Source organism: Panthera leo, chromosome D4 (assembly GCF_018350215.1).
Source record: "Panthera leo isolate Ple1 chromosome D4, P.leo_Ple1_pat1.1, whole genome shotgun sequence".
NCBI classification, from domain to species: domain Eukaryota; kingdom Metazoa; phylum Chordata; class Mammalia; order Carnivora; family Felidae; genus Panthera; species Panthera leo.
Window position 1 is genome coordinate 1,764,212 of NC_056691.1, and position 27,954 is coordinate 1,792,165.

The 27,954-nt window shown below is 59.6% G+C and overlaps 1 protein-coding gene across 1 annotated transcript; it reads right to left on the reverse strand.

The window, feature by feature from the left end:
• Window positions 1-23,236: 23,236 nt before the first annotated feature.
• BARX1 (BARX homeobox 1) lies at window positions 23,237-26,550 on the reverse strand. The gene is made up of 4 exons (XM_042913773.1): window positions 26,325-26,550; window positions 24,428-24,719; window positions 24,262-24,346; window positions 23,237-23,850 (listed from the first exon to the last, which is right to left on the reverse strand). Exons 1-4 carry the CDS (start codon window positions 26,548-26,550, stop codon window positions 23,686-23,688), a joined length of 768 nt encoding a protein of 255 aa, XP_042769707.1. The 3' UTR covers window positions 23,237-23,685.
• Between the last annotated feature and the right edge of the window lie 1,404 nt (window positions 26,551-27,954).

Consider the following 27,954-nt stretch of genomic DNA (forward strand, 5'->3'; position numbering starts at 1 on the left):
AGGTTGTTAAGTGTTGGAAGTCACCTTGAAGCATGTGCTAGAATGACCTTATTGGGTACATTATTTTACAAAAGTTTGACAGGCAATAAAATGCAAAACCTAAAAATAATTATACAAAATAGAATTGAAAGTAACATGACAAAACTAAATTCTAATTTTGCACTGTACTTTACTTTACTGTAATTTTGTACTTTTTATATTAAAATTCATTTTAAGTAAATTTATTTTAATCTTAGCCAGCTTGATCACACATAAAATTCCCTTCCCAAGTTTCTTTTCCTACAAATCTTCTATAACTTTTTATGTCCATTTTAGTTTGTCTCTTGTTCTCTTTCCCTTTCCAAAATAACCAGCTCTACTTTGGGACAAAATCACATTTATTTCCCTCAACAAAATGCATTTCCACTCTTCATACCTTCTTTTACTAAAAACGTCTTGTCTGCTTTTCACATATTGCCATTTTCTTTCATCCTTATTGTTTTTAGTAGTTTTATTTTTCACATATATCAATCAAAATCTTTAATTCCTAGTGAAAACTAAGGAGTAAGCTATTGTGCACTGGCAAATTTATAAATACATTTCATAATTTCTAGAAACAGAAAATTTTCTCAACGTGGCATAAAACATGTTGAGTAATAGACTCAAATATCTTCAGTTTTTCTGAAATAAGAAGTCAAAGGTGGATAAACCTATGTTCAGTAATTAATGTTTTAGTATTTTATCTTGTTTAGAAAATCCAGATATTTAATGAAATTCCATCATTTAATTTAAGTTAGAAAAACTCTGAAGTTTTGAGGCACCACAAAAAGATTTAGGCTAACTACTTGTTTTAAGCAAACATACTATAATCATTGCACCTAAAACTCTTACCCATTTCCATTCATCCATCTAAATCACACCGTTCCCAACAATTATGTTTAGATTATTCACAAAAACTTGATGTGATGCTAGACCAAGTTAGCATCATCTCAAGCCAATTTTCTTGCTGACAAATTTTGCAACAGAGATACATGCACTTAGGTGAGTAATAAACCCAGGTAAAATTAAAGTTTTGTGTTTGCACTATATTCAAAGTTGATAATCCTAAGGCATGCCTGTATTAATGAAATCAAGAAATTTAAACTAGCATTTAATTATCAAAGATTATCCCAGATCATATGAACTTGAAAAACATTTGGGTTAGTTTACTTAATTTATATAAGACTTTCTTTAGGGGCGCCTGGGTGGCTCAGTCGGTTAGGCGGCCGACTTCAGCTCAGGTCATGATCTCGCGGTCCGTGAGTTCGAGCCCCGCGTTGGGCTCTGTGCTGACAGCTCAGAGCCTGGAGCCCATTTCAGATTCTATGTCTCCCTCTCTCTGACCCTCCCCCGTTCATGCTCTGTCTCTCTCTGTCTCAAAAAAAAAAAAAAAAAAAAAAGTTATAGAAGACTTTCTTTAAGCCAACTAAAGAGAACTCTTTACAAGTTAATTTTGGTGATACCATGGGAGGGAGGGTAAAAAAATATCATACACAGACTTACATAAGCATATAGACAGACACAGAAATCTTATAGATTTCTTAAGCATGTCTCAGCTACAAAACTCAAAAGAATAGTTAGATCAAAATTGCGTTTCTGGCAGATGACCTAAGTTAAGGTTACTTGCTCGGATGGCCAACATTTTTACCAAAGTGTTTTTCTTATTGAGGTACAATTAACATACAATGTTATATTAGTTTCAGATGTACAACATACTGATTCAACAATTCTATTCATTACTCAATGCAAAGACTCTTTATTTGCATGCTGTAAAGATCCTTTTAGGACTGTTTTTGAAGTCATTTTGTTTTTTAGAAGCTTCTGCCTACCAATCAAACCCATGCATTCAATTGTCCCAGAGAGGTTTGGGATCCTCTCTTTAGAGGGTGCCCCTTAAGGTGGACTTATCTAAATCAAAGTTTCCCTAGAATGCCCATTACAATTACAAATTATGGGAAGTTTCACCTATTTTTCCGGAAAAGCGCAAGAGCCTGGTCCAAAGACCAGGTGGAACCTATCTTGCCTTTGGATTCCCTAAAATGTCTCAACTATGGGGGGGGGGGGGGGGGCACTGTCTGCCAACAGCTGTTCCAAATCACTGGGAATCACATGTTTTATCCATTTTGAGTAGGATGGTGAGGTACCAAGAAGCTTCAGTAAATAGAAACAAAACAGACGGCAGCCAAGGTTCAGGGTGGTGACGGCTTCCTATTGGCTGGGCTGTGAGGTCTCTCATTGGCTGGGTTGTGTTGGTCTCTCATTGGCTGGCTGTACCTTCTGTCATTGGCTGGGCTGTTGCCAGGGTGGAGAAAACCTTCCTTCATCCTGCAGGGCTGGTAAAGAAAACTTGAAGCCAGCAGCAACAGGGCGTACTGCACGAGAGCTCACCGCTCGACACTAAATGAGGTTTCTGGTGATTGATTTTCACAGAAGGCAATGGACTAGTGACAGAAGCCCAGAGAGGGGGGTTGCCTGGCTGTGTGGGAACTCGACCTGCGTGGTCTCCACCCCCTCCCCCGTGGCAGGCACGCCATGCTGTGGGACGTGCCACCCAGAAACTCCCCACGGGACATGGGCCCGCTGCGCCATGTCGCCGCACCCCCAAAGCAGAGGACTGAAGACAAAGGCCGACCCTCAGCCTCCGAGCAGTGGAGCCCCCGCCACCCCCTGGACCTGCCTGATGGTGAGACAGAGAGGGCACCCCAGCCTCCCACAGGATTAGATTTGAAAGTGCAGTGGTTCTGTTTCTGCCTGGCCCCTCCTGGCCCCTCGGGTGTACACGCCCCACCGCGGAGACCCCAGCCCACACACAGGTTTGGGCCTGGCCTTCTCCCCTCATGCCCTTCCCTGCCCTCCCCAGAATTTCTGACTTTCTCCTGCCCAGTTTCTAGTAGAACTCCCCACCCCCTAACTGCAAGGTCATCCTTCCTGCCCTGGGCCACCTGGCCCTTTGGCATGCACCTCCCCCCTCCCTTGGGTCTGTCTCTCCCGCCCCTCTGACTCCAGGTCAGCATCTGCCCCAGGGGACACTTGACAACACAGCACAGGGGGAGGGGGTCATGCCGGCATCTGGTGGGTGGAGGCAGGGATGTGCCCAGCACCCTGGCACCCCCACAGCAGGAGACAGTTTGGCCCCAGACCTGGGCACTCGGGGTCTGCTGAGTGGAGCCAAGGCTGGGGCCCTCACTGTCCACAGCAAACCTCCCCCAATTGCTTCTCTCTTCCCCAACCCTGTTGTCACAAGACAGCCAAGGAAAACACAGAGGAGTCCTCATGAGCAGAGCACGCAGCCTGGAAGAATTAGGTTTCGTGGTAATTAGGCACATGCAGCAGTGAGGCCAGGCTGCTGCCAGGACCTGCGGATGGGGCACCGATGATGGGGAGAGGCATGTTGGGGGCAGATACTGGGGGGCACGAGGGTGGACAGGGCACCTCAGGACATTCTCGGTTCATCTCTGTACACGAGGGACCCGGACTAGGCTCAGACAAACATCCTGGCCCCCACTGGGTCCCTGGGCCTGTGCCAGGTGGACAGATAGCACCATGCCCTTCACAGAAGGTGAAGCCCTGAGCCAACAAGAGAACTGCAGGGACTTCCAACACCCCCATCCTGCCCAGGAGAGCGGCACACCCAGCCCCCAGCAGCCCTTGGGGAGCAGACTTTCCTCCTCTTGCAGGCACGTGTGCTCACACACACTCCCTGGACAGAACCCCCTCCTGGACCCGGGTAGCAGACCTTCCTGTCCTCATGCCGCCGGCTGCTCTGGGCCACGGTGGCCTTTCTGGACAGAAAGTCTGCCTCTGTCCCCTCTGCAGGGCTACGTGGAGACCCCCATGCTGGGCTCAGGCCCGGCACCAGCCTCACCTCCGAAACTCTGGCTCTATGGCTGCAGCCTCAGGAGCAGTGCTAATAAAGCACCTGCACCTGACAAGGGACCTTGGGTCAAATATACACGAGGGGTGAGTGGGCAGCTCGGGGCCTGGTCACACTCACATTGGTTCAGGCCCTTGGCCTGCACACCAACTCCTGACTGCAAACCCCACAGCATCTGAGTCTGATTGCGTGCTCAGTAAAGCGTTGGAGGAACTTCTGTTTGTAGAAAGAAGCCAATGCTTTAACCCATTCAGCTCATGCACACCCTGGTCTGCTCCACGCCTGACATTTCTGCAACATCCACACGCCTCTGTGAACTGTGGTAGCTGGTCCCCTGCGGCACGCCCTCCCTGGCTCCTATCCTGCCTACGACAGTGGTGCCCGGCAGACATTTGCTGAGTGAATTTTGCGATGCATCCTCGGGACTCCAAAAACCATCTTGTCAGCAGAGCTCTGCCGCTACCATGTAACCCCGAGAACCACCCCGTGGGTCAGCGGGGTATCCCTGTCCAAGACCCTGCTGGGCACATGGTGCCTGACCATCCCACGTGTGCAGCCTGCATTCCTCGGGGGACTCTTCTGCCCACTCCTCCATTCCAGCCTGGCGAACCCCACGGGAATGCTGACACGCATTCGGAAGAGGCAGTACAAAGGCGTAGGACGGAATGGCCCCTGCAGCACCGCATGCCTGCGCCCGGCCTGGAGCTCAAGACGGAGCATACGGCGTCCCGCCACCCTGGTTGGGCAGCTGTAGTGGAGCCGGTCAGCGGTCCCCTCCCTCCACGGTCCTTCTTCAGATGCATCCGCCGACTCTGCTTGGGAACCCGGCCCCTGGTCTCTGTGGTCTGATGGGCTGGTCAGGACCTGGGATTCGGGAGTGAGTCCATGGCCCAGGCCCCACCCCAGTCACCATGGTGACTGTTAGAAGAGCACAGGACTCCAGGACAGCTGGTCCCTGCATTCACGTGTACTGTTGGAAAAAGGCATGTTTTTCCGTAAGGTGGTGGCGGGACTGGGAGCACAGCCTGAAGCCTGGTGCCAGCTTGTCCCGCCCCCCATGACAGGGAACCAGCAAGAGCACAGGGGACATTCTGCAGAGAGCACTTATTCCCTTCCCTGATCCCCTGAGCCTCGGGGCTTCTCAGTCATGGATGAAGCAACAAATTCCCTTCCGTGTTCAAACCCGCTGGGGTTGGTTCCTGTCACCTGCAACCAGGAGAGCCTGGACTAATGTTAACCCCCATCGATTAAAACGGAGGCTGCCCCAACTTCTACAAGAGTCGCTAGGGGCATGCACACTGCCACCTACGTGCTTCAACGCACGGCGGCCCCGTGGATGGCCCGGGCGAGAGGCTAGGGAGGCGGCTGCACGGATGGCCCAGGTCTGAGGCCAGGAGCCACACAGCTGCCCAAGAACAAGGCTGAGCAGGAGAGGGGGGTCAGGGAGAGGGGGGCAGGACAATGCCTAGGAGTCGGGGACGTGTCACCTGCAGCCGATCACCTGCACCCTGCCTGGCCCAAGCCTCTGAGGGTCTCCAGATGGAACATACAGGGCATTTACTCTTCCAGCAGAAACCGCTGCCCGGGAACAACCTGGACCACAGGAGTGGAAGGGGCAAAGCCAGCTCCCCCTGCGGAGTGGGGAAGGCTCCAGGGTGGGGTCTTGACTGCAGTCCACTCCTGGACGTGCCCTCCTGTGCCCAAGTGTGTGAGAGCAGCGAGCCCCAGCACGTCCCACCGCCCTGAGTGCATCCCTACCTGGGCCACCTGCTGTCCCCAGATGTGACTTGGGGCAGAACCATCTGCCTGTTCCCCCTCCCACCATGCCCCGAGGGCACAGGCTACACCAGCCACACCACACACACACACACACACACACACACACACCCGCCCAAGTCCCCGCACCGCACTGCCCAGATCTGGTCAGCCTGACTGCCCTCTGGCCCTCTGGCCCTCTTAGACTGCAATCGGCCCCTTGGGGGGAAGGGCAGCCAACCGCCAGAGGCATTTCAGAAGGAAGACCGAACAAACACCGGAAAAGAGGCGTCCTGGGAGCTGCTCCGGGGCTGTGGAGCGGGAGGAGCAGGCGGCCTCTCCCTCCTCTCCTGACTTCCCGCCCGCTCCATCTTGGTCAGACATTCAATACTTCCTTCTGGAGAACACATAGATTTGTTTGACTTGGAATATTGAATTTGGAGGCAGTTCAGCAATTTCAAATTTCAGGAGTGGGGCAGTGGGGAGACACTGTAAATTAAAAAATTCTTTCCTCTTCAGTTTCTACCCAAGATTGTATATTTTTTGATGGCAAAATTAGGGATTAACTATAAACATCTGTTTGTTCAATACTGACGTGGTTGGGAGAACAGTGACCAAACGGGCGCAGGGGAGTTTGGTGGAAAGCTCCGGGCCTCCGCCCACCGACAGGGACCGTGGAAAGGTGGACGGAGAAGGGAGAGGTGTGGGGTGGGACAGGGAGGAGGAGGAGGAGGCCCGGGGAGAAAGCAGCAGGAGACCCCAGGGCACCTGCACAAGTCTCAGCCATCACCTGTCCTCCCTGATCGGGCTCCTCTGCTCTGCCCGCCCCCACTCAGTCCTCCCCATGGGGCCTCCCTTCCTCACCAGACTCCCCAGGTCCTCACTGCACTCCTACTGTGTGCCAGGCACTGCGCTGCACTCTGAGGACACGCGGGAATGTGACAGTGTGGCCATGGCACCCTGCATGGGGAGGCACCACTGAACGACTCGAGGCCTGATGAGTCAGCTTCTGACAGTTGACAGGTAAGTGCCCTGGGACAGGGCGCAGAGTTGGGCATGGAGCGGAGAGGAGGCGGGCAAGGTGCCGAGGCGGGCAGGACACCGAGCAGAGGCAGGCAGGGTGCGGAGAGAAGGCAGGCAGGGCGCCGTGTCCCTGCGTGGCAGGGCTGTTGGAGAAAGTGCTCTTTCAGCAGAGTGTAGAAGGATACAAAAGAATCACCCAAGCGGGGGAAGAGGAGAAGGCCTTCCAGGCAGAGTGGGGCAGCCTGTACAAAGGCCCTGGGGTGGGAAAGCCTGCAGGTCTGGGGCTAAAACGGGGCTGGTGAGCCCAGAGTCCATGCAGATGTGGAGGGTGTGGCTGGAGGTCTGTAAGCAGGGCCAGGGAACAAGAGTTCTGTGCCTCGGGAAAATCCCGCCCGTATGGTGTTTGGGAAGCAGATGGGGGACGAAGGAAGGGCCGTGGGAAGTCCCCGGGGAGGCCGAGGTCCCCATGGAGGTGATGGCAGCTCAGGTGAAGGCACTCGGGTCTGGGGGATGGCGCTGTCACTTCCTGCAGGGGGGGTTTGAGGGAGCAGTTGGTGAGTCGGCTGTGGACCGGCTGGTCTGAGGTGCCTTGGAGACATGCGGGGAAGTCTGCACTGCACCCTTTCTGTCGGTCTGTCAATGACACAGGGGCCTCAGCGTTCTGCACTGAGCTGGGTTTCCGGCAAAGCCAAGAGGCCTCTGGCTCTGTCACATCCCCGACCGCCACACTCACTGCCCCGCGTGACGGGGGTCCCCCCAAACCCATACCTTCAAGTCCTGATAGCAGAATGTGACCTTATTTGAAATAGGGTCGTTGTCGATGCCGTTAGTTAAGATGAGGTCCTCCTGGAGTCAGATGAGCCCTAATCCAGCGTGACTGATGTCCCCACACAAAGGGGAAATTCAGACACGGGGAGATACACAGAGAACGCCACATGCAGATGGAGGCAGGGATCCCGGTGACACTTCTCCAAGCCGAGGACAGCCACCAAACCAGCAGTAGCTCGGACGGAGGCCTGGGGCACACTGGACCTTGGGCCTCTGGGCTTCAGACTGAGGGACGGTGAATTTCTGTTGTTTAAGGTGCCCAGCGTGGTGCTTTGTTGTGGCCGCCCCGGGGAAGCTGACGCCCCTGGGGAGGAGGTCAGGAAGGCCCGGCAATTAGGACGGAGGCTGGATGGTTCAGGAGCATCCCCTCCCTAAGGAGAAGCAGGCAGGAGCAGGGTGAATATGAGGATGGCATGGGGAGGAGGAGGAGCTTGGTTTCCCTGCACCGCAGGAAGCCAGGGTCTCCCCTGAGAGACTGGGGGGGGGGGGGGGGGCTGGGGCCTGAATGGCAGTGGCGCAGCAGCTAGCCACAGCTGCGTAAGAAACCCTCAAACTGGCTCAGCGCAACTGCTTCTCACGACGACGGGAAAGCCTGTGGAGGAGACGGCCCCTCCGCACCAGTGACTTAGGAATGCTGGTGAGGTGACCCGGGGCTGGGACACAGGTTCCCAACAGTGCCTGCCTCCTCCTGGCCGAGGCAGAGACCTCGAGCTTGCCCTGGGGTTGGTGCGACCGCTGGTGTGGTTGTCAACCCCTCTGGCCTCGGGAAGAGGCAGCCCCTGACGCCCGGTCTATTCCACACACACACACACACACACACACACACACCCGTGCCCGGGACGAGCCCGTGCTCTGGCGTGTAGGCGGGGGGAAGGGGTCAGAGGGACAGAGAGCCAGCCTGGCTACCCACTTTCTACCGTGTGTTTAGCACCACGCGAGGTAGGGACTGACGTTTGCCCAAAGAGTGAGTGGGTGGGTGAGGGGCTGGGTGTGCATCCTGGCTCCTGCTGCCCTGTGCCCCCCCTTGAGGGCCTGGCTGGGACTCTCACCTCCCAGGCGCCTGCGGAGCCCGGCCCCGAGCAGGCGTGGAGGGACAGGCCTCGGGGCTGCTCCCCTGGAGGCGGAATGGAACCTCTCAAGCTTCCGTGACCCACCCGCAGGGTCCGGGCCACACGGGGCACGAGCACGCACCAAATGGAGCGCTGGCTGTCGGATGTGAGCGTCCAGACTTGTGTTTAATTGTTTCTAAAACCACTAGGAGAGTTCTTCAAGTTCTGAACCACAGTACTATACAAACAAAAGAACCGTCAGGGGGTTTGTAACCTTGCTGGGGCTGCCATCACAGAGCACCACAGACGGGGCATCATTCCGCCCCCATCCCGGAGGCGGGAATTCCGGGAGGCAGGCGCGGGCTGGGCTGCTTTCCCCTGAGGCCTCCTTCCTGGTGTGCAGACAGCCGTCCTCTCCCTGTGTCCTCACATTCGTCCCTCCATACGTGTCTGTGTCCTGACCTCTTCTTCACGGGGACACTGGCCATGTTGGATCCGGGCCCACCTGACAGCCTCATTTCAACTTAATCACCTCTGTAAAGACCCCTCTCCAAACATAGTCCCATTTGGAGGGTACTAGAACTGGGACGGACCATGCTGTGACGACACAGTCCAGCAGTCGCACTCCCCGGTATGTACCCAAAGGAGCTGGGCACTGACGTCCGCCCGAAAACCTGGACGTTTACACGGATGTTTACAGCAGCTCTGCTCATAATTGCCAAAACCCGGGAGCATCCAGGACGTCCTTCAGCAGGTGGACGGATGAAAGAACTGTGGGCCATGCAGACGCTGGGACATAACCCGGCACTAAGAAGAAATGGGTCGCCAAGCCATGAAGATGTGGAGGAGCCTCGAATGCACGTCACCAGGGCAGCCAACCCGGGAAGCCTCCATGCTGTGTGATTCCGCTTATGCGACACACGGAAAAGGCACAGCCTTGGACGCCGTAAAAAGATCAGTGTTTGCCAGGGGTTTGGGGTCGTGAACAGGTGCAGCACAGAGGATTTTTAGGGAGTGAAAACACTGTGGACGACTCTACAGCGGGGGAGGCGTGACACTGGGAATTTGTCAAAACCCAAAGAATGCACCACCAGGGGAGCCTGAACGGGAATGTGGACTCTGGGTGATGAGGACGCGTCCATGTAGGTTTGTCATTGTAGCAAACGTGCCGCCTGGTGGGGTGCTGATGGTGGGGAGGCTGTGCCGGGGGGTGGGGGGGAGGGCACAGGGTGCATATGGGACATTTCGGTACCTTTTCAATTTGCTGTAAAGCTAACACTGCCCTAAAAATAATGTTTATTTTGTAAGAAGATACTGAAAATTTCTGAAGTATGGAAACAAGAATTTATGATTTTTTTTTTAAATAAATGAAAAGATCTACCAACATGGGAGGACATGGGTGTCCTCACTCAGCCTGTGCTGCCCAACCAGGGGGAGGACACGGCCCCAAGATCCAAATCCACGGGCTTCTTCGGCACATGAAATGTCACACATGAGCACCTACTGCGCACTGGGCCTGTCATGTGCAGGCAGCAGTTTCTGAGGGTCAGGGAATCACATTTCCCACTTGGCCACGGAGGCAGGCATGTATGTGAGCAAGGACGGTGCAACAGAGTAAGCTGTGAGAATACACGTAGGAAGATCCTGGAGGGCTTCCTGGGGGAGGCAGCTTCTTAACTGAATCTGAAAGAGAAACAGGAGTTCACCAGACCAGGGGGTCAGGGGGGCATTCCCGCCAAGTGTCCAGGACATGGCTAGATAGGGAGGGTTGAGGGGTGGGCCGCAGTGGGGGACCCATGCTCCTGAGCACATTTGCTAAAATGCCTCCGTAGAAAGGACATTTGCAAGGCGCTACATTGATGTTACCATTGATGATGGCAAAAAGATGGCAGAAGGAGGCAGCAAGTCTGGGGGCACATTTCTGTGCATCCTGCCCCAGGGGCAGCCTGAGGATGGGAGGAGGGAGGGGTGCAGCACTTCTCAGACCAGGTCCTCCTGGATCCTGTCACCAAGGATCTTATCTAGAACACCCTTAGTCTCCTACGATTTAATAAGAAGAAACAAATAAAACAAGGCCACCCTAAAGGAAGCAGAACAGAAGTCCTGCATGATCATTTCACAGAAGAGGATGTCCACACAGCAATAATCCCAGGAGAAGGCACGAATGGAAATTAAAATCCCAGCGAGCCACCACTGCAGCCACAGGGCAGGAGCCCGAGGGGCCGCTGGGTGGGCGGGAGCTGAGGCAGGCGGAGCGGCCCCCACCCACCTTTGCACCCCACAAGCTGATCCTCTGCAGGTTCTTGAAAATGCGGCGACTTCAGTGGGCCCCTCAAGGACAGGACCGCGGCCGCCGGGTGCAGCCCAGTGTCTAGCCCAGGACCTGACATTTCTTACCTGAACAGGCCTTCCCTTGGAGCAGGTCCCAGGGTCCTGGGGTGGGCATCTCATGCCACTGCGTGCAGAGGCCCCAGGTCTGCGGCACCCCAGAGGGGCCCCCTGGGTGCGGGCACTGCCCTGCACGCTGTTTACCACTCTGGGTCCCTATAAATACCCTGGCCTAGGCAGAGAGCCTCCTGATCATATTATGACCGGCCTAAATAAGACGCCTTTAATAAAAAGAAACACACGGCCCCATTTATACACAAGTGTGTAAAATATATTAAAATAATTTTAAATGCATGAGTCACTCACAGAGAGTGTGTTTTTTAAAAACTCACAAACAGCACTTTGTGGTGAAGATGGCAGGGAACAGGGGCTTGTCCTGCAGACACGGACCTGGCAGGGAAGGGGCACGGGTGCGAAGGCCCTGGAGCCTGAGTCCGGCCCACGTCCCACACTGCGCCCCTCTCCGGGCACCGCAGGCAGAGCTGGTGGCCCTGTGGCGGGTGCAGCGGAGGGAAGAAATGATGCCTTGCATTTCATCGGCTCATCACAGGCTCCTCAGTTTCCCCATTTATGGACTAGAGAGGAGAGCTGACTCCAGGGGCCAGAGAAGACTCCAGAGGCAGCCCACACCACAGAAGTCTTCCTAGGGCCCCTCTTGCATCTCACACGGCCCGTGACAGGGCGCTCACTCCCTCACGAATAGCCCTAGTGGCTGAACAGAGCCCCGGCCTGACCCTGCTCCTGCCCAGCACCCAGCCCCTCACTTTGGGGATCAGGATTTCCACAAGTGAGGGGGACACAAATATTCAGTCCTTCACACCTCGTTTCCTCCAAGAGCCAGTAAGTGGTTTTGCTTCGTATCATTATAAAGTCCTGAGTTTTCAAATAGTTTGATGTGTTTCAAACCACTTCAGTTATTAGTGTTGCAAAATTATTCCATATTTGGCCCGTGGGAGCTCTCCTCGCCGGCCCGTGGGTCCTCTTCCCGTGGGCCCAGTGCTCCTGGTCACTTCCTTGTTGTTGCTAATGACGAGAGGCTGCATCTCGCACACTTCCTGCCCCAGACACAGGCAGGCCCTTTCTAGAAGGACCCAGGGCTCCTCTGGTGCAAGTGAGAAGCAGAGCCCACAGTGAGGGCACAGGCGAGCTGGTTGCTCCAGGATTTGTGGTTTCTAGGAATATTCCGGGGATAGAGCTACAGGGGCTTGTCCTGCAGACACACACCTGGCAGGGAAGGGGCACAGGTGCAAAGGCCCTGGAGCCTGAGTCCGGCCCACATATGTACTTTCCTAGTTTTGTTTTATGGTGAGGTACACACGGCATCAAATTTACCACCAACCATTCGTAAGTGTACAGGGCAATGGGTGGAGTCAATCACTGTTGTGTGTCTGTCACCAGCACCCATGCCCAGAACTCTGTTCATGTCGTAAAACTGAAACAATGCGCTGATGAAGTGCTAACTCCCCACTGCCCGCCTCCAGCCCCTGGTACCCCTGTCCTTTCTGTCTCTATGACTCTGACTGCTGTGGGTCCCTCAGATGAGTGGAATCATACAGGATATGTCCTTTTGTGATGGGATTATTTCACTCAGCGATAGAGCCCTCAGGGTTCATCCAGGCAGTAGCATGTGTCAGAATTTCCTCATTTTTAGGGCTAAATACTATTCTATTGTATGGATATACCTCATTTTCCTTATCCATTCTCTACTGATGGATATTTGGGTCATTTCTACCTTCTGGTTATTGGGAATAATGGTGCTCTGCACATACATGTGCAGATAGGCATAAGTACCTTCTTGTTGCAGAATCAAAGCAGGCTGTGAGGTTGTGGATGCCTGGATGGATGGATGGATGGATGGATGGGGGATGGATGGGAGGTGGATGGGGGATGGATGGATGGATGGATGGGGGATGGATGGATGGATAGATGGATGGGGGATGGATGGATGGATGGATGGGAGATGGATGAGTGGATGTATGGATGGATAGATGGGGCAAGGATGGGGGATTGATGGATGGGGGATGGATGGGGGATGGATGGGGATGGATGGATGGATGGGGGATGGATGGGGATGGATGGATGGATGGATGGATGGGTGGGAGGTGGATGGGGGACAGATGGATGGGGGATGGATGGATGGATAGACGGATGGGGGATAGATGGATGGGGGATGGATGGATGGGTGGGAGATGGATGCGTGGATGGATGGGGATGGATGGATGGATGGATGGGGGATGGATGAGTGGATGTATGGATGGATAAATGGCGCAAGGATGGGGGATGGATGGATGGATGGGGGATGGATGGATGGATGGGGATGGATGGATGGATGGGGGTTGGATGGATGGGGGTTGGATGGGGATGGATGGATGGATGGATGAAGGATGGATGGATGCGGCCTGGATGGATGGATGGATGAGGAATGGATGGATGGGGCCTTGATAGGTAGATGGATGGGGGATGGATGGATGGATGGATAGATGGATGGGGGATGGATGGGGATGGATGGATGGATGGATGGGGGATGGCTGGCTGGCTGGATGGATGGAGGATGGATGGGGAATGGGTGGATGGATAGATGGATGGGGGGGGTGGATGGATGGGTGGGGGATGGATGGGGATGGATGGATGGATGGATGGATGGGGGCTGGCTGGATGGATGGATGGATGAGTGGGGGATGGATGGAGATGGATGGATGGATGGATGGATGGGGCATGCATGCATGGGGGATGGATGGATGCATGCATGCATGGGAGATGGATGGATGGGGGATGGATGGATGGATGGATAGACGGATGGGGGATAGATGGATGGATGGGGATGGATGGATGGGTGGGAGATGGATGCATGGATGGATGGGGATGGATGGATGGATGGATGGGAGATGGATGAGTGGATGTATGGATGGATAGATGGGGCAAGGATGGGGGATTGATGGATGGGGGATGCATGGGGGATGGATGGGGATGGATGGATGGATGGATGGGGGATGGATGGGGATGGATGGATGGATGGATGGGTGGGAGGTGGATGGGGGACAGATGGATGGGGGATGGATGGATGGATAGACGGATGGGGGATAGATGGATGGGGGATGGATGGATGGGTGGGAGATGGATGCATGGATGGATGGGGATGGATGGATGGATGGATGGGGGATGGATGAGTGGATGTATGGATGGATAAATGGCGCAAGGATGGGGGATGGATGGATGGATGGATGGGGGATGGATGGATGGATGGGGATGGATGGATGGATGGGGGTTGGATGGATGGGGGTTGGATGGGGATGGATGGATGGATGGATGAAGGATGGATGGATGGGGCCTGGATGGATGGATGGATGAGGAATGGATGGATGGGGCCTGGATGGGTAGATGGATGGGGGATGGATGGATGGATGGATAGATGGATGGGGGATGGATGGGGATGGATGGATGGATGGATGGATGGGGGATGGCTGGCTGGCTGGATGGATGGAGGATGGATGGGGAATGGGTGGATGGATAGATGGATGGGGGGGTGGATGGATGGATGGGGGATGGATGGGGATGGAGGGGATGGATGGATGGATGGATGGGGGCTGGCTGGCTGGCTGGATGGATGAGTGGGGGATGAATGGGGATGGATGGATGGATGGATGGATGGATGGATGGATGGGGCATGCATGCATGGGGATGGATGGATGGGTGGATGGTTGGATGGAAAGGAGGTGGATAGGGGATGGATGGGGAATGGATAGAAGGATGGATGGATGGATGGGGCCTGGATGGATGTATGCATGGGAGATTGATGGGGAATGGATGGATGGGTGGGGCATGCATGCATGGGAGATGGATGGGGGATGGATGGATGGATGGGGGATGGATGGATGGATGGATGGCAGATGCTCAGAGCATGCAGGCTCTCACAGAGCCCTTTGATGTGCCTACTGTGTCCTCCCTCCCCACCACCTACAAAGAAACAGGCTGCCTGTCTTTATTTATTTTTAATTTTTTGTAATGTTTATTTTTGAGGGAGGGGGGCAGTGAGAGAGAGGGAAACACAGAATCCGAAGCAGGCTCCAGGCTCTGAGCTTTCAGCACACACCCCGACATAGGCTCCAACCTACGAGCCATGAGGTCATGACCTGAGCCAAAGTCGGATGCTCCACCGAATGTGCCACACAGGTGCCCCCGGGCTGCCATCTTCAGAAGGGCTCCTGCCAGTCTGTTTTCTCACAACACACAAGATGTGCTTGGGCAGCAGGAAGTGCAGGCCCGTGTTCAGAAGACTCTGAACTGTTAGCAGCACACAGCCCAGACATGAGGGCAGTGCTGGTGTCCTTCTCTGCTTCCTCCCCTCCCCTCCCCACCCTCTGAGTCCTTCCCGCTCCCCTGCATACAGCAGGGTGGCTGCTGACCGGTCAGCAGAACCAGCAGAGCCTGAAGGTGGATGGACATGAAGGATTCCAGAAGCTCTGAGCTAGAAGGGGTCCTCAGAAAGCATCTGTTACATCCCGACAGTCTTAAACCCCATTGTTCAAACACAATCCTAGCAGAGCCCCAGTAACACAGCGAGCCGTCAGGGGGACGGCTTCTGTGGTTACCCCTCCTGACCTCTGAGGTACAAAGAACAGAGCGTGTGTTTTCCAGCAAGTTCCCAATGGAGGCAACTGGGAGTCAGGGGCCATGCTCACCCAGCAACTCCCGCAGCTGCTGCTGGGGCCACACGCTGGGGGCCTGGGGTGCAAGCTCCCAGGAGGGAGGGAGGGGCTGGTGGCCGCAGAAGGCCTCAGCCAGCGCTGATGGCCTAGACCCGGGCCATCATTCATTCGTTCACTGCAGGCCTGATGGTGTCTGCCCACAGCCTGGAGGCACCCACCCAGACAGGGGTGAAGTCAGGGAGCACTGCGGAGAGGCTGCTTCGGAAAGCATCTGGTTGGCCCACGGAGGAGGAGCAGAAGTGGTGCCATGGTCACAGGAGGCAGCCACAGCTCTGGAGGGTGGGCGCCCAGACAGCCTGGGCCCCACCAGGGGGACAGGAACAGTGTGTAGGGGTGAGCTGGCTGGGATGAGGTGCGGGGGCTGACAGAGAATAAGCACAGGAATTCGCGGGACCTGAGACCCAGCAGCTCCTCCCCCCTCCCAGCGAGTGGATTCCTCCCCGGGCCACACCCAGACTGCCAGGGGCCTCCCCGTCACTCTGCCCTGTCTCAGCCCACCAGCACAAGGCCCTGGGAGGAGGGACATCGTGTTCTAGAGCCTGGCGGGGCAAAGGTCAGGCGACCTTTTGTCATGTGAGACCTTCACATGCACCCGGAGCACACAGTGGGGGTTTGCCCCAGGGCCTCCCTGCCTGTAAGTGGCCTCGGGTGGGTCCACAGACGTTTCTTGTGCACTCGGCATGTCCCCAGGCACCGTCCCAGAAATAGGGGTGCAGGGGTGAGCGAGGTGGACAGCCAGAACCCCATCCACTGATGACGTCTCAAACCTGGGAAGTGCCAGTGATGACACGTGGGGTGGGGGAGAGCCAGGGGAGGGCTGCTTCCCTGCTGACACCCAGCAGCTCCCACACCCCCTGAGACAGGGCACCCACACCACCTCCTACCCTCATGCTAACTCCTAAAGTCCTTTGTGGGGAAATCCCCCTCTCCTGAGCCATCAGGCACCTCGAGGAGGGTATGAGGTTTTAATATTGGTCCCCATTTAAAAATGTTTTTTAATGTTTCTCTTTTTATGTTTAGTCATTTTTTTGAGAGAGACACAGTGCGAGTGGGGGAGGAGCAGAGGGAGAGGGAGACACAGAATCCGAAGCAGGCTGCAGGCTCCGAGCCGTCAGCACAGAGACCTCCACGGGGCTCGAACCCACGAACTGCGAGATCATGACCTGAGCCGAAGTCGGACATTCAGCTGACTGAGCCGCCCAGGCGCCCCACTGGTCCCCCTTTTAAAGAGTGGGAAACTGCGGCACAGAGAGAATGGGTCACACAGCTAACAAGTGGTGAAGTCAGGCAACCCGGCTCAGAACCCGTGTCCGTAACCACGGAGCCAGCTCCTTCCCTCACTCGCAGCTAACCCTGATCATAGGAACCCCCCGGAGTGGACGATTCGGAACCGGCTGGAAGTAGAGGCAAGTCACCCCTCTCCCGAGCTGCCGGTTCCTCCCCTGTGAAAGGACCTCGGTAGCCTCCGTTTCTGAGGGCTTCCAGACCACCCCCTGAGGAGTGACCCAGGCGGCCGCAGGGCACGGCTGCTCGGACAAGCGTGCGCGCGGCGTGTGGCCCACTTAGGAGCCCAGGAGGGCCGTGGCTTCCAGCTGGGCTCCAAGGCTGCGGGGTGATGTCCCCCGAGCTCCAGCACCACGTGCTCAGGCAGCACGCTGGAAGAGGCAGGGCGTAGGGCCCCGGAGCCCAGCCCGCACACCCCCGCCCAGACGGAAAGGAGGAACACCGCAGAGACCCCGGCGAGGGGAGAGGGCCCAGCCGCGTGTCCTCCTGGAGAGTTTGCCGGGCATCTGCAGTGGGTGCCCCAGCAAAATCCGGGTCTGCGGCCACGTCCGCCTGGCCGCAAAGCCAGGGTTCCTTGTGCTGGGGAGGATGCCAGGCGCGGGGCAGCAGCCACTGGGGGCCCTGAGGCTGTGCGGGGCTGGGGCGCGGGGTCCCAACACAGACCCCAGCGAACGCGCGGGACCGAGCGGAAAGGAGCGCCCGCCAACAAGGCAGGGCGGCTAGAGCTGCGCGCTGGGAGCCACAGGCCCGAGGAAGAAGGGAGGTTGGCGCCTTTGAGAAGCTCAAACGGTGAGGGAGCTGCGGGCAAAGGCGCCCGAGGCCGCTTGGCGTTTTCCCCGCCGGGCGCCGCCGCCCACCGTCACTTTTGTGCACACGGTTGTCCGGAGGTCTGGGGACAGGGGCCCGGAGAGAGCCCCATGCCTGCGGTCCCCTCCTTCCTGTCCCCTCCTCCAAGTCTGCCGCCTTCCCCCACCTCCCTCTCCTGCGGGCCCTTTCCCGTCCTCCTCCCGCCCCTGCCCAGCTCGAGGCTGCTTCACCCACGGCGCCCACTCCCACCCTCTCTTTCGCCCTCTCTCGCTCGGACGCTTCCACATTTGGGGTCCGTTTCTGCATCTCCGATCTCTGCACATCTCTTTCTCCGTCGCTCCTGTGTTCCGGCATCTTTCCGCCCCGCCCCCCGCGGTCCCCAGGGCCCGCCCCCGCCTCCACCTGCCCCTGCCCCGCGCCGCGCCGCCTCCTGCGCACAGCGCCGCTAGCCTCGCTAATGCGTTTCGCATGGCGCGTCAGTCAAACGCCCTTCTAATGTCCTTAAAGCACGCAGAAAATTGCATCCTTATGAAAAAAAAAAAAAAAAGCAAATTGCCTGGTAGAGGCGGAGCTGCCGCGGGGCTCTGGCGGCCGCGCGGCGAGTTTTGAGGGGCTGGGCTGGCGGAGGCGCCGGCCCGGGGGCTGCTAGAGCTGCAGGGCGGAGGGAGCCCGGATGCCGCCTTCCGGCTAGCGCCTGGGCCCACCTCCTCGCTCCCTCACCCACTACCCTTGACCACCTCTCCACACTTGTTTCCTCCACCCTGGCCAAACTCCTAACCGCCTCAGGACCCTTGCATGCGCTACGCCTGCTGCTTGGCATGCTTTCCTTCAGGTCTCAACTGAAGGATCAGCCCAGGGACAGAGATCCTCTCTGACCATGCTGACCAAAGCCCCCACCCCACTCATTGTCTATCACCTGCTTTATTTTATAAGACGTTGGTCACTCCCTGAAACCATCTTGTAGGTTTAATTGTGCCTTCTTTGAGGTTTACCCAAGCGCCCTCACCCCCAACATGAGGTCCTTGGGTCAGAGGCTGCGTGCCCCTCGCCTAGCACAGTGCCTGGCACACAACAGGCATTTAATAAATACTTAGTGAACAAGTGCACAAACTCATTCCGGGCAGGCAGGGGCTGCAGGGGACCCTAAGGCACCCACAACACCCCGAGCTGAACCTCCAGGCTGCTGGGCAAAGCGCAGTGGAGGCCCACAGAGGTGAAGTCAGATCCGAATTCTGCTAATAGCTGTGTGTCCCTGGGCAAATTGCCTAACATCTCTGAACTTTATCTGTAAAATAGGAGTAAGGTACATACCTTACTGGGCTGTCACTGGATCAACATAGTGGGTGGGCTTGTGTCGCGTGCTGGGAACTGCCTGCCACACTCAGTAACTGCTTTGCTAAATGAATGAATGGTCCAAGGAAGTGCTTGGTTGATATTAGAGTCAGTCCACCATGCCACCAAAGGCAGACACTGATATTTCTGGAAGCACTAAGAAAGAAAAGTTTGTGAGGACATTAACAATGTAGCCATCACCCCATGTTTTTATGTCATCAGAATTTTTATGTTATACTTACTCAAGGATCTCTTTGGGGCCTATTAAGACATTGATTTTTCTCACAGGTCACTACTGAGTTTACATAAAAAGGAAACTATCAAGGAAATCAATGGCTTGAGGTATTTGGAGAACCTCTCTGAGGTCAGAACTGCTTCTGAATCCATGACCTCCCACAGCCCAAGCCCTGTGCCTCTTGGCCTCTGCCTGTGTCTCCCTGAACCTCCAGGAAGGTCTCCCCCTCCCCTGCCGCTCTAGGAAGCTTCCTGGCTTTCTCCATTGAGGGTCAGGGCCGTTGCTGCGGGGACAGTCACATCCTGCAGACCCCAGGACCCACAGTGCCTGGGACACCTCTCCCCCAACTGTCATATGAACTCAGATTTCAGGAAAGGGAAGATGCTGTCTTAAATTTGATGAGATTCAGTGACAGGGTGTGAGAAATAGGAAAAGGGGACCTTTGAAGTCACACAAGGGAGAGGCCTCCTGCAGAGTCAGGCCCAGAGGTGCCTCCGGGGGCCTTACTGCAGACACAGGAAGATCTACTTTTCACTGCATCCCTGTGTCCAGTGACCCAGGGGCAGGGCCAGCAGAGAGGCTGGCCCAGAGTCAAGCTGACTCCGCATGCATAGTCCTGTCTCTGTGGCCACCTTTTTTCCCCACTCACTGACAGGGAGTAAGCCTCCCTCACTCCCTAAAGTGGGGATGGGGAGGTGGTGTTTGAGAAATTTCCTTCAGCTCGGAGAGCCCAGGCCAGGGGCAGGTGGAGGCGGGGGAGAACCCCTCCCGCTCATGGAGGGGCTTTGGGGGCAGAGGCTTCCTGGGTCGGCTGGGATCCTCTCTGGACCTCGACGTGGAACCAGAGATGTCACTTTGAGGCAGGAGCCCCTCTTGAGTGTGGCAAGAAAATCAGGCAGAGGGGCAACCCGACGGTGAAGGGGCTGCCTGGTGTCTCCTCCCCCCTGCAGCCCCTGGAAGGTGAGGCAGCGGTGCCGAGTTCAGGAGGAGAGGCCGGCTCCGCTCCCTCTTCCGTCTGCTCCTGGGTACGTAAGGAGAGCCCTCCCTCCAGGAGGCACAAACTTCACACCGGCCGGTTAAGTGTGGCCCGGCACGCCCTTCTCTTCTGACTTAAGGGTTCCCACCAGCAGTTCTCCAGGAGAACTCCGAACCGGGAAAGGGTTAAGCCAGAGTAAACTTACTTTCTTACAAAGTGGTGTGGCACGGGGAGGGTGGGGAGCCCCCACTCCCGGCTGCACCTGTCACTTCCCGGGCCAGGGGACTGGCTGCCGGCCCCAGGCCCGCCTCGATGGGACCACCCTGTCCCCAAACGCTCCTGTGTGCCGCCCGAGCTAGGCTCCCGCTGGCACGGGCCAGAGCGACGGGCTCAGGGTCAGGGTCACCATCCCGCATCCCTCCCTCGGCCCCTCGCAGACCCTCCCCCGATGTCTCCCCTACCGCCCAGCCCCGCCGACCCCCTTCCCCTGCCCTATAAGCACAGAGCGCAAATTTGGCGGCGGTTGCGGAGCGCGGCCGCCAGGCTAATCCGGAGACGCTCAGCCAGCGGGCGGCCTCCGGCCCTTCCCGCCGAGAGGGTCCGGGATGCGGCCGTCGCTCCCCCCGTCCCCCACCCCAGGGCACGGCTCTCGCGAGACGCTGCAGCGCGCTCCCTCCCCCGGCCGCCGGCCCAGGGCGCCCCAGGCGCGGCCGCGACCTCGTCCCCAGCGCAGTCCCGGGGCTGTGTTTCCCAGGACCTTGGGGCGGAGCCGAGAACGGTGCGGCCGGGAGCGGCGAGGGGGCGAGGGGGCCGTCCCTCCTGCCGCCGGGCCTGCTCGGAGGGGCGCGCGCTGCCGGGTGGGGGAGGAGGGGCCTCCGCGCGGGGTGGCACCGCGTCACCTCCGTGGAGGGGGGAGGGGGCGCGGTGCGGCCCTTTCCCTGGAGTCGCGGCTCTGCGGGCGGCGGGCTGCGCGCCAAGTCTGGGGCGCCGTGGACACGTCGTGGCTGCGGCGCCTCCTCTTCTCCGGGAAGGGCTGAGCTCCCTCCCGGGGTCCCCAGGGCAAGGAACGCACCGCGGGGGCCAGGCCTGCTGCGGTCGCCCACTCCCAGGCCCACAGCTGCACAGGCAGTGACAAGGAACCCTCCCACCTCCGCCCGCACTGGGGGCCCAGCTCCCCCTCTGACCGGCTAGTGACCTCTCGACAGCAGTGCCCGAACAGGCTCCCCATCTGCGCCTGGAGGGGCTATCGTCGCTGCAGTAGGGGCCCCTGTGCTCTGGCGCCCGGTCCGGCCGGATGCCCCCCGCCCCAAGCCCTCGTCCCCCGCGGCCCTATCCTGCAGTCCGGTAAGGGGGCTGCCTTGGGAATACGCCGCGGAAGCGCGAGGCAGTCTGCCCAAGGTCGCATTGCTCAGAACGAGTCCAACCGAGGGCCCCGGCAGCGACTTCGAGGAGTGGGTCAGAACGTCTCCTTCTCTTCTCTTGGACCCTCCTTCCTTATACAGCTCCGCGCCGCTGAACAGGGGCCGTAGCTGGAATTTGCGCCCTGGGAGCACCCGGGGACAAAACTGGTGGGACCTTCCCTTCCCTTTGAAGTGGAGAGAAGGAAACGGAGCGGCGTGCAGGCTTGACTGGCCGGGCTGGGTGCAGGAAGGTTACCGCCCACCGCCGCAGGGAGCCAACCAGGGGTGACCCTCAGGGCCGGAAGGGATTGGGGGCGCAGCGGTACACCGGGTTTTGGGGGCGCCTCGGAGACGCTAGCGAGCGAGTAGGCTGGAAGCTGTTTGCAAGATTGAGCCTTTGAGTGCGAGCTGGTTTCCTTGAGACCGGGCAGGGCTGGGGCGCACGGAGAATTGCCTGCGGTCCTCAGAAAGAACCCACTCTCTTACTCCTCCCGGCCTTAACCCGACGCCTGCGATGCTCAGGGACCAGAAATCTAAGCGCTGGTTTCACCAAGGAACGATTAAGTCACAATTTGAAAGGCAGCCGTCGCCACCACAGGTGGAGGCCAAAACTGTCGTTTTCACATTCGGGAGACCCAAAACCTGAACGTGGATAGGATGTTCCTCTGTCCCCCGTAGCTGCGCCAGAAGGGCCTGGTTAAATCCTGGTCCCACTTGGAATTCTGCAGGGCCAAAATGCAGTCTCTCTCTGAGCTGTAACCAGCGAAGTGGCCATCTGTCCACCCCTAGACTCTGGTCGTCGTCCTGGTGAGAAGTGCATGGGCAGGAACCCACTGGCGTGCCCAGCCCATCCTAGAGGGAGAGAAGTCCACCGAAGCCTTCGGGTAGAAGAGGGCGCCCGCGGACACACGCCTCCAAGCCCCACCCCTGGAGAGCGCGCCCTGCGCTCCCCGTCCTGTGACTGGGTCAGGTGCCCTCGCTGCCCCGAGCGGGACTTCGGGGCTAGGCGCCGCCGCTCGGCGTGTGCCGCGCAAAACGTGAAGGCCGGGAGGCAGGGCTGCGCAGGTGGCGCGCCTCTGCGTGAGCCTTGGATCCCGGGCGTCCTGTCTGCCTCGCGAAGACTTGGCCGAGACCACGTCGAGGACCTCACGAGCGGTTCTTGAACCAACAACCGGAGGCCGCTCCCAGCCCCGGGACACTTCCCGAGCGAGCTCCGCGGTGGCCTGGGGCTCCCGCGTAGCGTGGCTGCTACTGCCGGCGCCCTGGGCTGGAGGAGAGGGGCGGAGCTCACCCCAGCCCCTCACACCGAGCCGAAGCGGTTCCAGGAATCCTGCAGCAACCCAGCCGCCTGCCGTGCCCAGTCCGAGCCCGTGGGGCAGGTCACGGTTCGCTTCCACGTAGCCCGGGGAAAGGATGTTTCAGGAGCCACTGCAAGCGTCCCTCCTACTTTGCGCGACCACCCTCCCCTAGCCCCGCGGACTCAGAGACCCCTTCATCAAGCCCGGCTGTGTCATAAAATATTTTATTGGAAAAAAATCACTGTCTTCGCAAGAGAGGGGTAGGAGCCCCAGCGACGTCGGGGACCCGGCCTCAGGGTAGAGCCACCGGGCTGTCCGCGCGCCCTATCGGGCCGTGGTGGCCTGCGCCGGGCCGCTGAGTCCCCGACGCGCGGAAGCGGGTGTGTGCCGGCGGCGTCCGGACGCGGGGGGGGGGGCCGGCCGAGGCCGGTGGGGGTGCGGGAGAGGAGCGGGGCGTGAATGCGCGCGGAGCTCCGGGCCCAGGCGTGCCACGCGCCAGACACGAGTCTCCAGGCCCGGGCCGGGGAGCGCACTGGGGCCGGGCTTGGCTGCAGGGTCTGTGTCCTTTCTTGGCCCCTAACTGTCCGCATTCAAGGTAATAATGAAACGTTTAGAAAGCAAATGGCGGGGCCGCAGAAGGGCCTACTCGCGGCTTCCCGCGCGCGGAGGGGGCCTCGGCAGCGCGGGGGTCCCGGCTCGCCGCTTTGCACGCTCAGTCCTCGCGGCTCCTGTCGATGATCTCGCCTGGCGCCTCCGCCGGCCTCTCCGCCTCCTTGGCGCGCTCCTGCTCCGTGAGTTGCTCACTCGTGGGAATGGAGTTCTTCTTGGGCCTCCCCTTGGGCTTGGTGGGAGACTCCAGGCCGCCGCCCTGCAGCACCTGTGCAGAGGAAGGGCCGGCACCGCGGTGAGCTGGGACCAGGCAGCGGGACTCCGTGCCCTGTGCCCAGGCAGGGCCTGCCGGGCACTTTCCCACGGGCACCACCAGGCCATCTGAGGCCGCGCCTGGCCCCAGGAAATGGCGGCCATTTGAGCCGAAGGGTTGGGCCTGGGGGTTCAGGCTGCCAGGAAGCCTGGGGGCGCAGCGAAGCACGAAGGAATGTGGGCTGTGCTAGGGCACCCAGAGGTGCGGAGAGAGCAGAGAGGGTCCCTGCGGGCACCAGCCGCAGAGGGAATCGGAAGGGTTGGTGCGACGTCTAGGAGGCGGTGGGGAGGGGAGAGAGGAGGGTGGCTCCTGGAGGGCACAGGGGCCTGGCGCCAACCAGGGGCGAAAAGCCACAGGCACACTCACTATTTTCTTCCACTTCATCCTCCGATTCTGGTACCACGTCTTCACCTGCAACTGACTCAGGCCCAGGGATTCCGCGAGATCTATTCTGGAAAGAGCAGGGTGCACCCTCAGCTGGGCAAGTAGACTCCTCCCACCATCCGCCGGGCTCAGCCGGGACCCAGGCTACCTGTCGGGGGTGGAGAGGTACTTCTGCTTCTCGAAGCGTTTCTCTAGGCCCATCAGCTGCAGCTCGGTGAACACTGTGCGGCTCCGACGCCCCTTCTTGGCCTTGGTGCCCGGCTCCCCGGTGCCGGGCGTCTCCAGCTTCCCACGGAGCTGCAGCTCAAGCGGCAGGTGCGGAGTGCCAGGGGCGCCGGGCAGTCCAGGCCCTGCGGCCAGTAACGCTGAGCCCAGCCCCGAGCATCCCAGCGGCGCCAGCGGGAACTTAAACACCGCTGCCTGCTCGGCCTTCAGCACGGCTGGAGGGAGAGAGAGTGGGGAGCCGGTGAGCTTGGGCCCTGCTCCCTCCTAAAGATCCCCAGCACTGTGAGCTTGGCCAGCGCCACCAGCACAAACCCTTCCTGCCTGGTCACAAAGTGCGCGATTTGTGCCGCCCGCCTAGGGTGACACTCTTCAAAGCCAGCGTCCCTGGGGTCTGCGAGGGGGGACCTCCCGCACCCCCGCCTTTGCCTGCTGTTCCCCAGGCCCCAACCGCCTCCGGGATTTTGGGATTCTCAATGCACACGAGGTTTCGGCAGGGAGAAGCACAGTGTGTGTCTTTCACAGAAAAGGAAAGCAAGAAGTGGCAGAGAGAAGGGTGAGCGTTTGCCGCAACCCAGTCGGCATCGCTGCGGCCTGGCCGAAACAAGATGTTTGTTAAATGAGTGAGCGCATCTGGCGTCCTGGGCCGGGCACAACAGCCACGCGGCGGGCAGGCGGCTGGTCTTTAGCGGGGGTGGGGCTGGGCGCTTCCGGGAGACTCCGAGCACCCCGCGAGTCAGGAAAGTACCCTTCCTGTTTTCTCTGTTTAGACTCTTCCCGCGAAGACCTTTCCATTTTTCATTAGTCCTGTGATGATTGGTTTTTCTTTTTTGCCCGCTTCAAACGAATTGTTAACAGCACTGCAAAGAGCAGCGGGGAGGCTCCCTCAGAGCTGGACTTGGAACGAACGAACGAACGAACGGGCCCTGCTGCCCCGTGCGCTGGCCGAGCAGCGGCTGGAGAGTCAAGGGTGCAGGGCAAGGCGGTCTGCAGGGCGGGGGTCCTGCCTGGGCGGGCATCTCACTGAGGCCCAGGCTCGCCCTGCTGGAGGAGGCGAGGGCCGGGCAGCGTGGAGGCAAATGTGAGGAGGGGAGAAAGGATCCTTGGGAGACGGTGGGAGAGGGAGGGCAGACAGACCCCTTAGAGAGAAGCCGATGGGGAGGAGGGGAGAGCGGTAAGCGCAGACAGACCCCTTAGGGAGAAGCCGACGGGGCGGGGGCAGGGGGGAAAGGCCAGAAGAAGAAGGGGTGCCTCGGAGAGGGACCGGCAGGGAAAGGCAGGATCGGCCAAGCAAGGAAGAGGAAGGACCCGCGGCGTCAGAAAAGGCCGGAGCAGGCAGCTCCAGACCCAAGGAGGCCCAGCCGACCTGGAGGGGGAGGGCCAGGCGGGCAGCGGCTCACAGCCAGGCCTCTGGTCCCCAGGCCAGGCCCAGGGGCGTGGGCGCTGCAGCAGAGGCCGCGGGGCTCCCACCTGAGGCGCCGGCACCGGCGTCAGCCCCCAGCACAGCCCCCCGGAGACACGGGCTTCTTCCCCAAAGGTCCGGCTTCCCCGCCGTGGGCAGCCGCGGCCACTCCCGACCAGCCCTCTGCGGCTGAGGCCCGGGAGCCCGAAGCCTGAGGTCGCTCTGACCCGCAGTCAGACATTAGCAGTCCGGTCCTGCGCCCGCGCCCGGAGGCCGCAGGTCGGCGGCGAAGGGGAGAGCGGACGCCCCCCTCCAGCCGGCCAGGTCCGTGCGCGGCCCGGCGCCTGCCCCGAGCGGCGACCTCGAGGCGCCTGTCCCTCTCCCCCCCCCCCACCCCCACCCCGCGCGGCCCCGCACGTACCCAGGTGGCTGTGGAAGGGCCGCGCCGCCAGCAGCGCCTGCACGCCGAACTTGAGCAGCTCGCCCGCGGCGGCGGCGGCGGCGGCGGCGGGCGCGGCGCCCTTGGGCCCCGGCGGCTCGGTGAGGATCTCCTCGATCATGAAGCTGCGGTAGCGGTGCGGCGGGTGGTCGGCGCAGCCCTCGGGCGGCCCGAAGCGCGCGGCGCCGGGCTCCCCAGGCCGCTGCATCGCGGCGCCCGCGGCTCGGTGGCGGTGGCGGCTGGGCGCGGGGGCCCCGCGCGGGGCTCTAGGCCGGCCCGCAGCTCCGGGCGGCGCGCGGGCGCCGGCTCATGCCCCCCTCCCCCGCCGGCCGGCCGGGGCGGAGGCGCAGGGCGCGGGCGGGGCGCGCGGGGCTCGGCCGGTCGGACCCGGGACTGCGCCCCCGCCCCGCGCCACCGCGCCTCTTGCCCGGCCGGCCCCGCGTCACCGCCCCGCCCCGCCCCGCCCGGCCGCCCCGCCCCGCCCCGCGCGGCCGCCGCCGCCGCCGCCGCCGCCCCCATCCCCACCCCCACCCCCAGGGCTAGAGCCCCAGGGAGGCCGGAGACGGGAGGGAGGCGGGAGAGAGGGGGCCGTTCGAGGGGCGGGCCGACCAGACCGAGGGGACCCGGGGAAGCGCACTCCCAGGAAGGAGAGAGCCGGAGAGCTCGGGGACCAGACCCCAGAGGTGGGAGCGGAGGGCTCGAGACCGAGGTGAGAGGGGCCAGCGCGAAACGGCGAGGCCACACAAGATGCGAGACAGGGGTGGGGGTGCCACGGACGCCGAGACGTGCGCGGAGAGCGGCCGGCAGAAGCGGGAGCCGCGGGCCGCGACGTGCCGCAGGGCACAGAGGCGGGCAGGGCTGGGCAAGGGGCGGTAAAGAGAGAGCCGGGGCCGCTAGGAAGGCAGCGGCCTGGCCGGAGGAGGTGGGGTGGGTGGGTGGGTGGGTAGGCAGCCCTGGAGAGGTCGGGGGAGGAGAGGCAAAGGCCGCGAAGCTCGCTGGGAAAGGGGTAGCTGCGCGCAAGCCTCCTGGCCGGCGCTCTGAGCCGCCCGCCAGGCCGGGGTGCAGCGGGAGGCAGCCGAAACTCGAAGAGCGGCGGCCGCACCTGTGCACCCCCGCCTCAGTTTACCAGGCATGGCCTCATTTGTCCGGAGCTGGCTGCCCTGAGGGGTGCTCCAGCGGGATTCATTACATCGCCAAGTGATGCATGGACACGTCCTCCTTGGCAACCCCGCTGACTGTGGGGTGGGTTCTGCCCCCCTGGAGGAAGACACGGATGTCCGGGAAGGACAGGCTGCAGCCTCCCCTTTCCCCAGCTTTACAGTAAGAGAGAAAACTGCCCCCAGGGCTGAGCCGGCCGAGGGGCCACAGGGCGCGCTGAGAGCCTGGGGGCAACTGGCGTTGCCCTACGGGTCTCTGAGCCTTAGAGTACCCCCACGTGACTGGAGGAGGTCCAGCCTTCCCTGGCTGCTTCTCTTCATCACTGCGGGAATATCCACCGAAGCCGTCGGGTGAACAGCCCCCCCCCCCCCACCACCACCACACCCTCTCGGCCGAGTTTCTCCCATCTCTGGCTCCCACCACTCCCCACAAGCCACTGCCCCATCTGGGCCTC

Bases quoted from the DNA above. Each gene is read 5' to 3' on its own strand.
- BARX1 (XM_042913773.1), bottom strand. From the start codon at position 26,550: ATGCAGCGGCCTGGGGAGCCCGGCGCCGCGCGCTTCGGGCCGCCCGAG. The intron at 24,720-26,324 runs GTACGTGCGGGG...CTCTCCCTCCAG, and splicing joins GCCCTTCCACAGCCACCTGG to CCGTGCTGAAGGCCGAGCAG. The intron at 23,851-24,261 runs GTGAGTGTGCCT...TCCTCTGCACAG, and splicing joins GGATGAAGTGGAAGAAAATA to GTGCTGCAGGGCGGCGGCCT.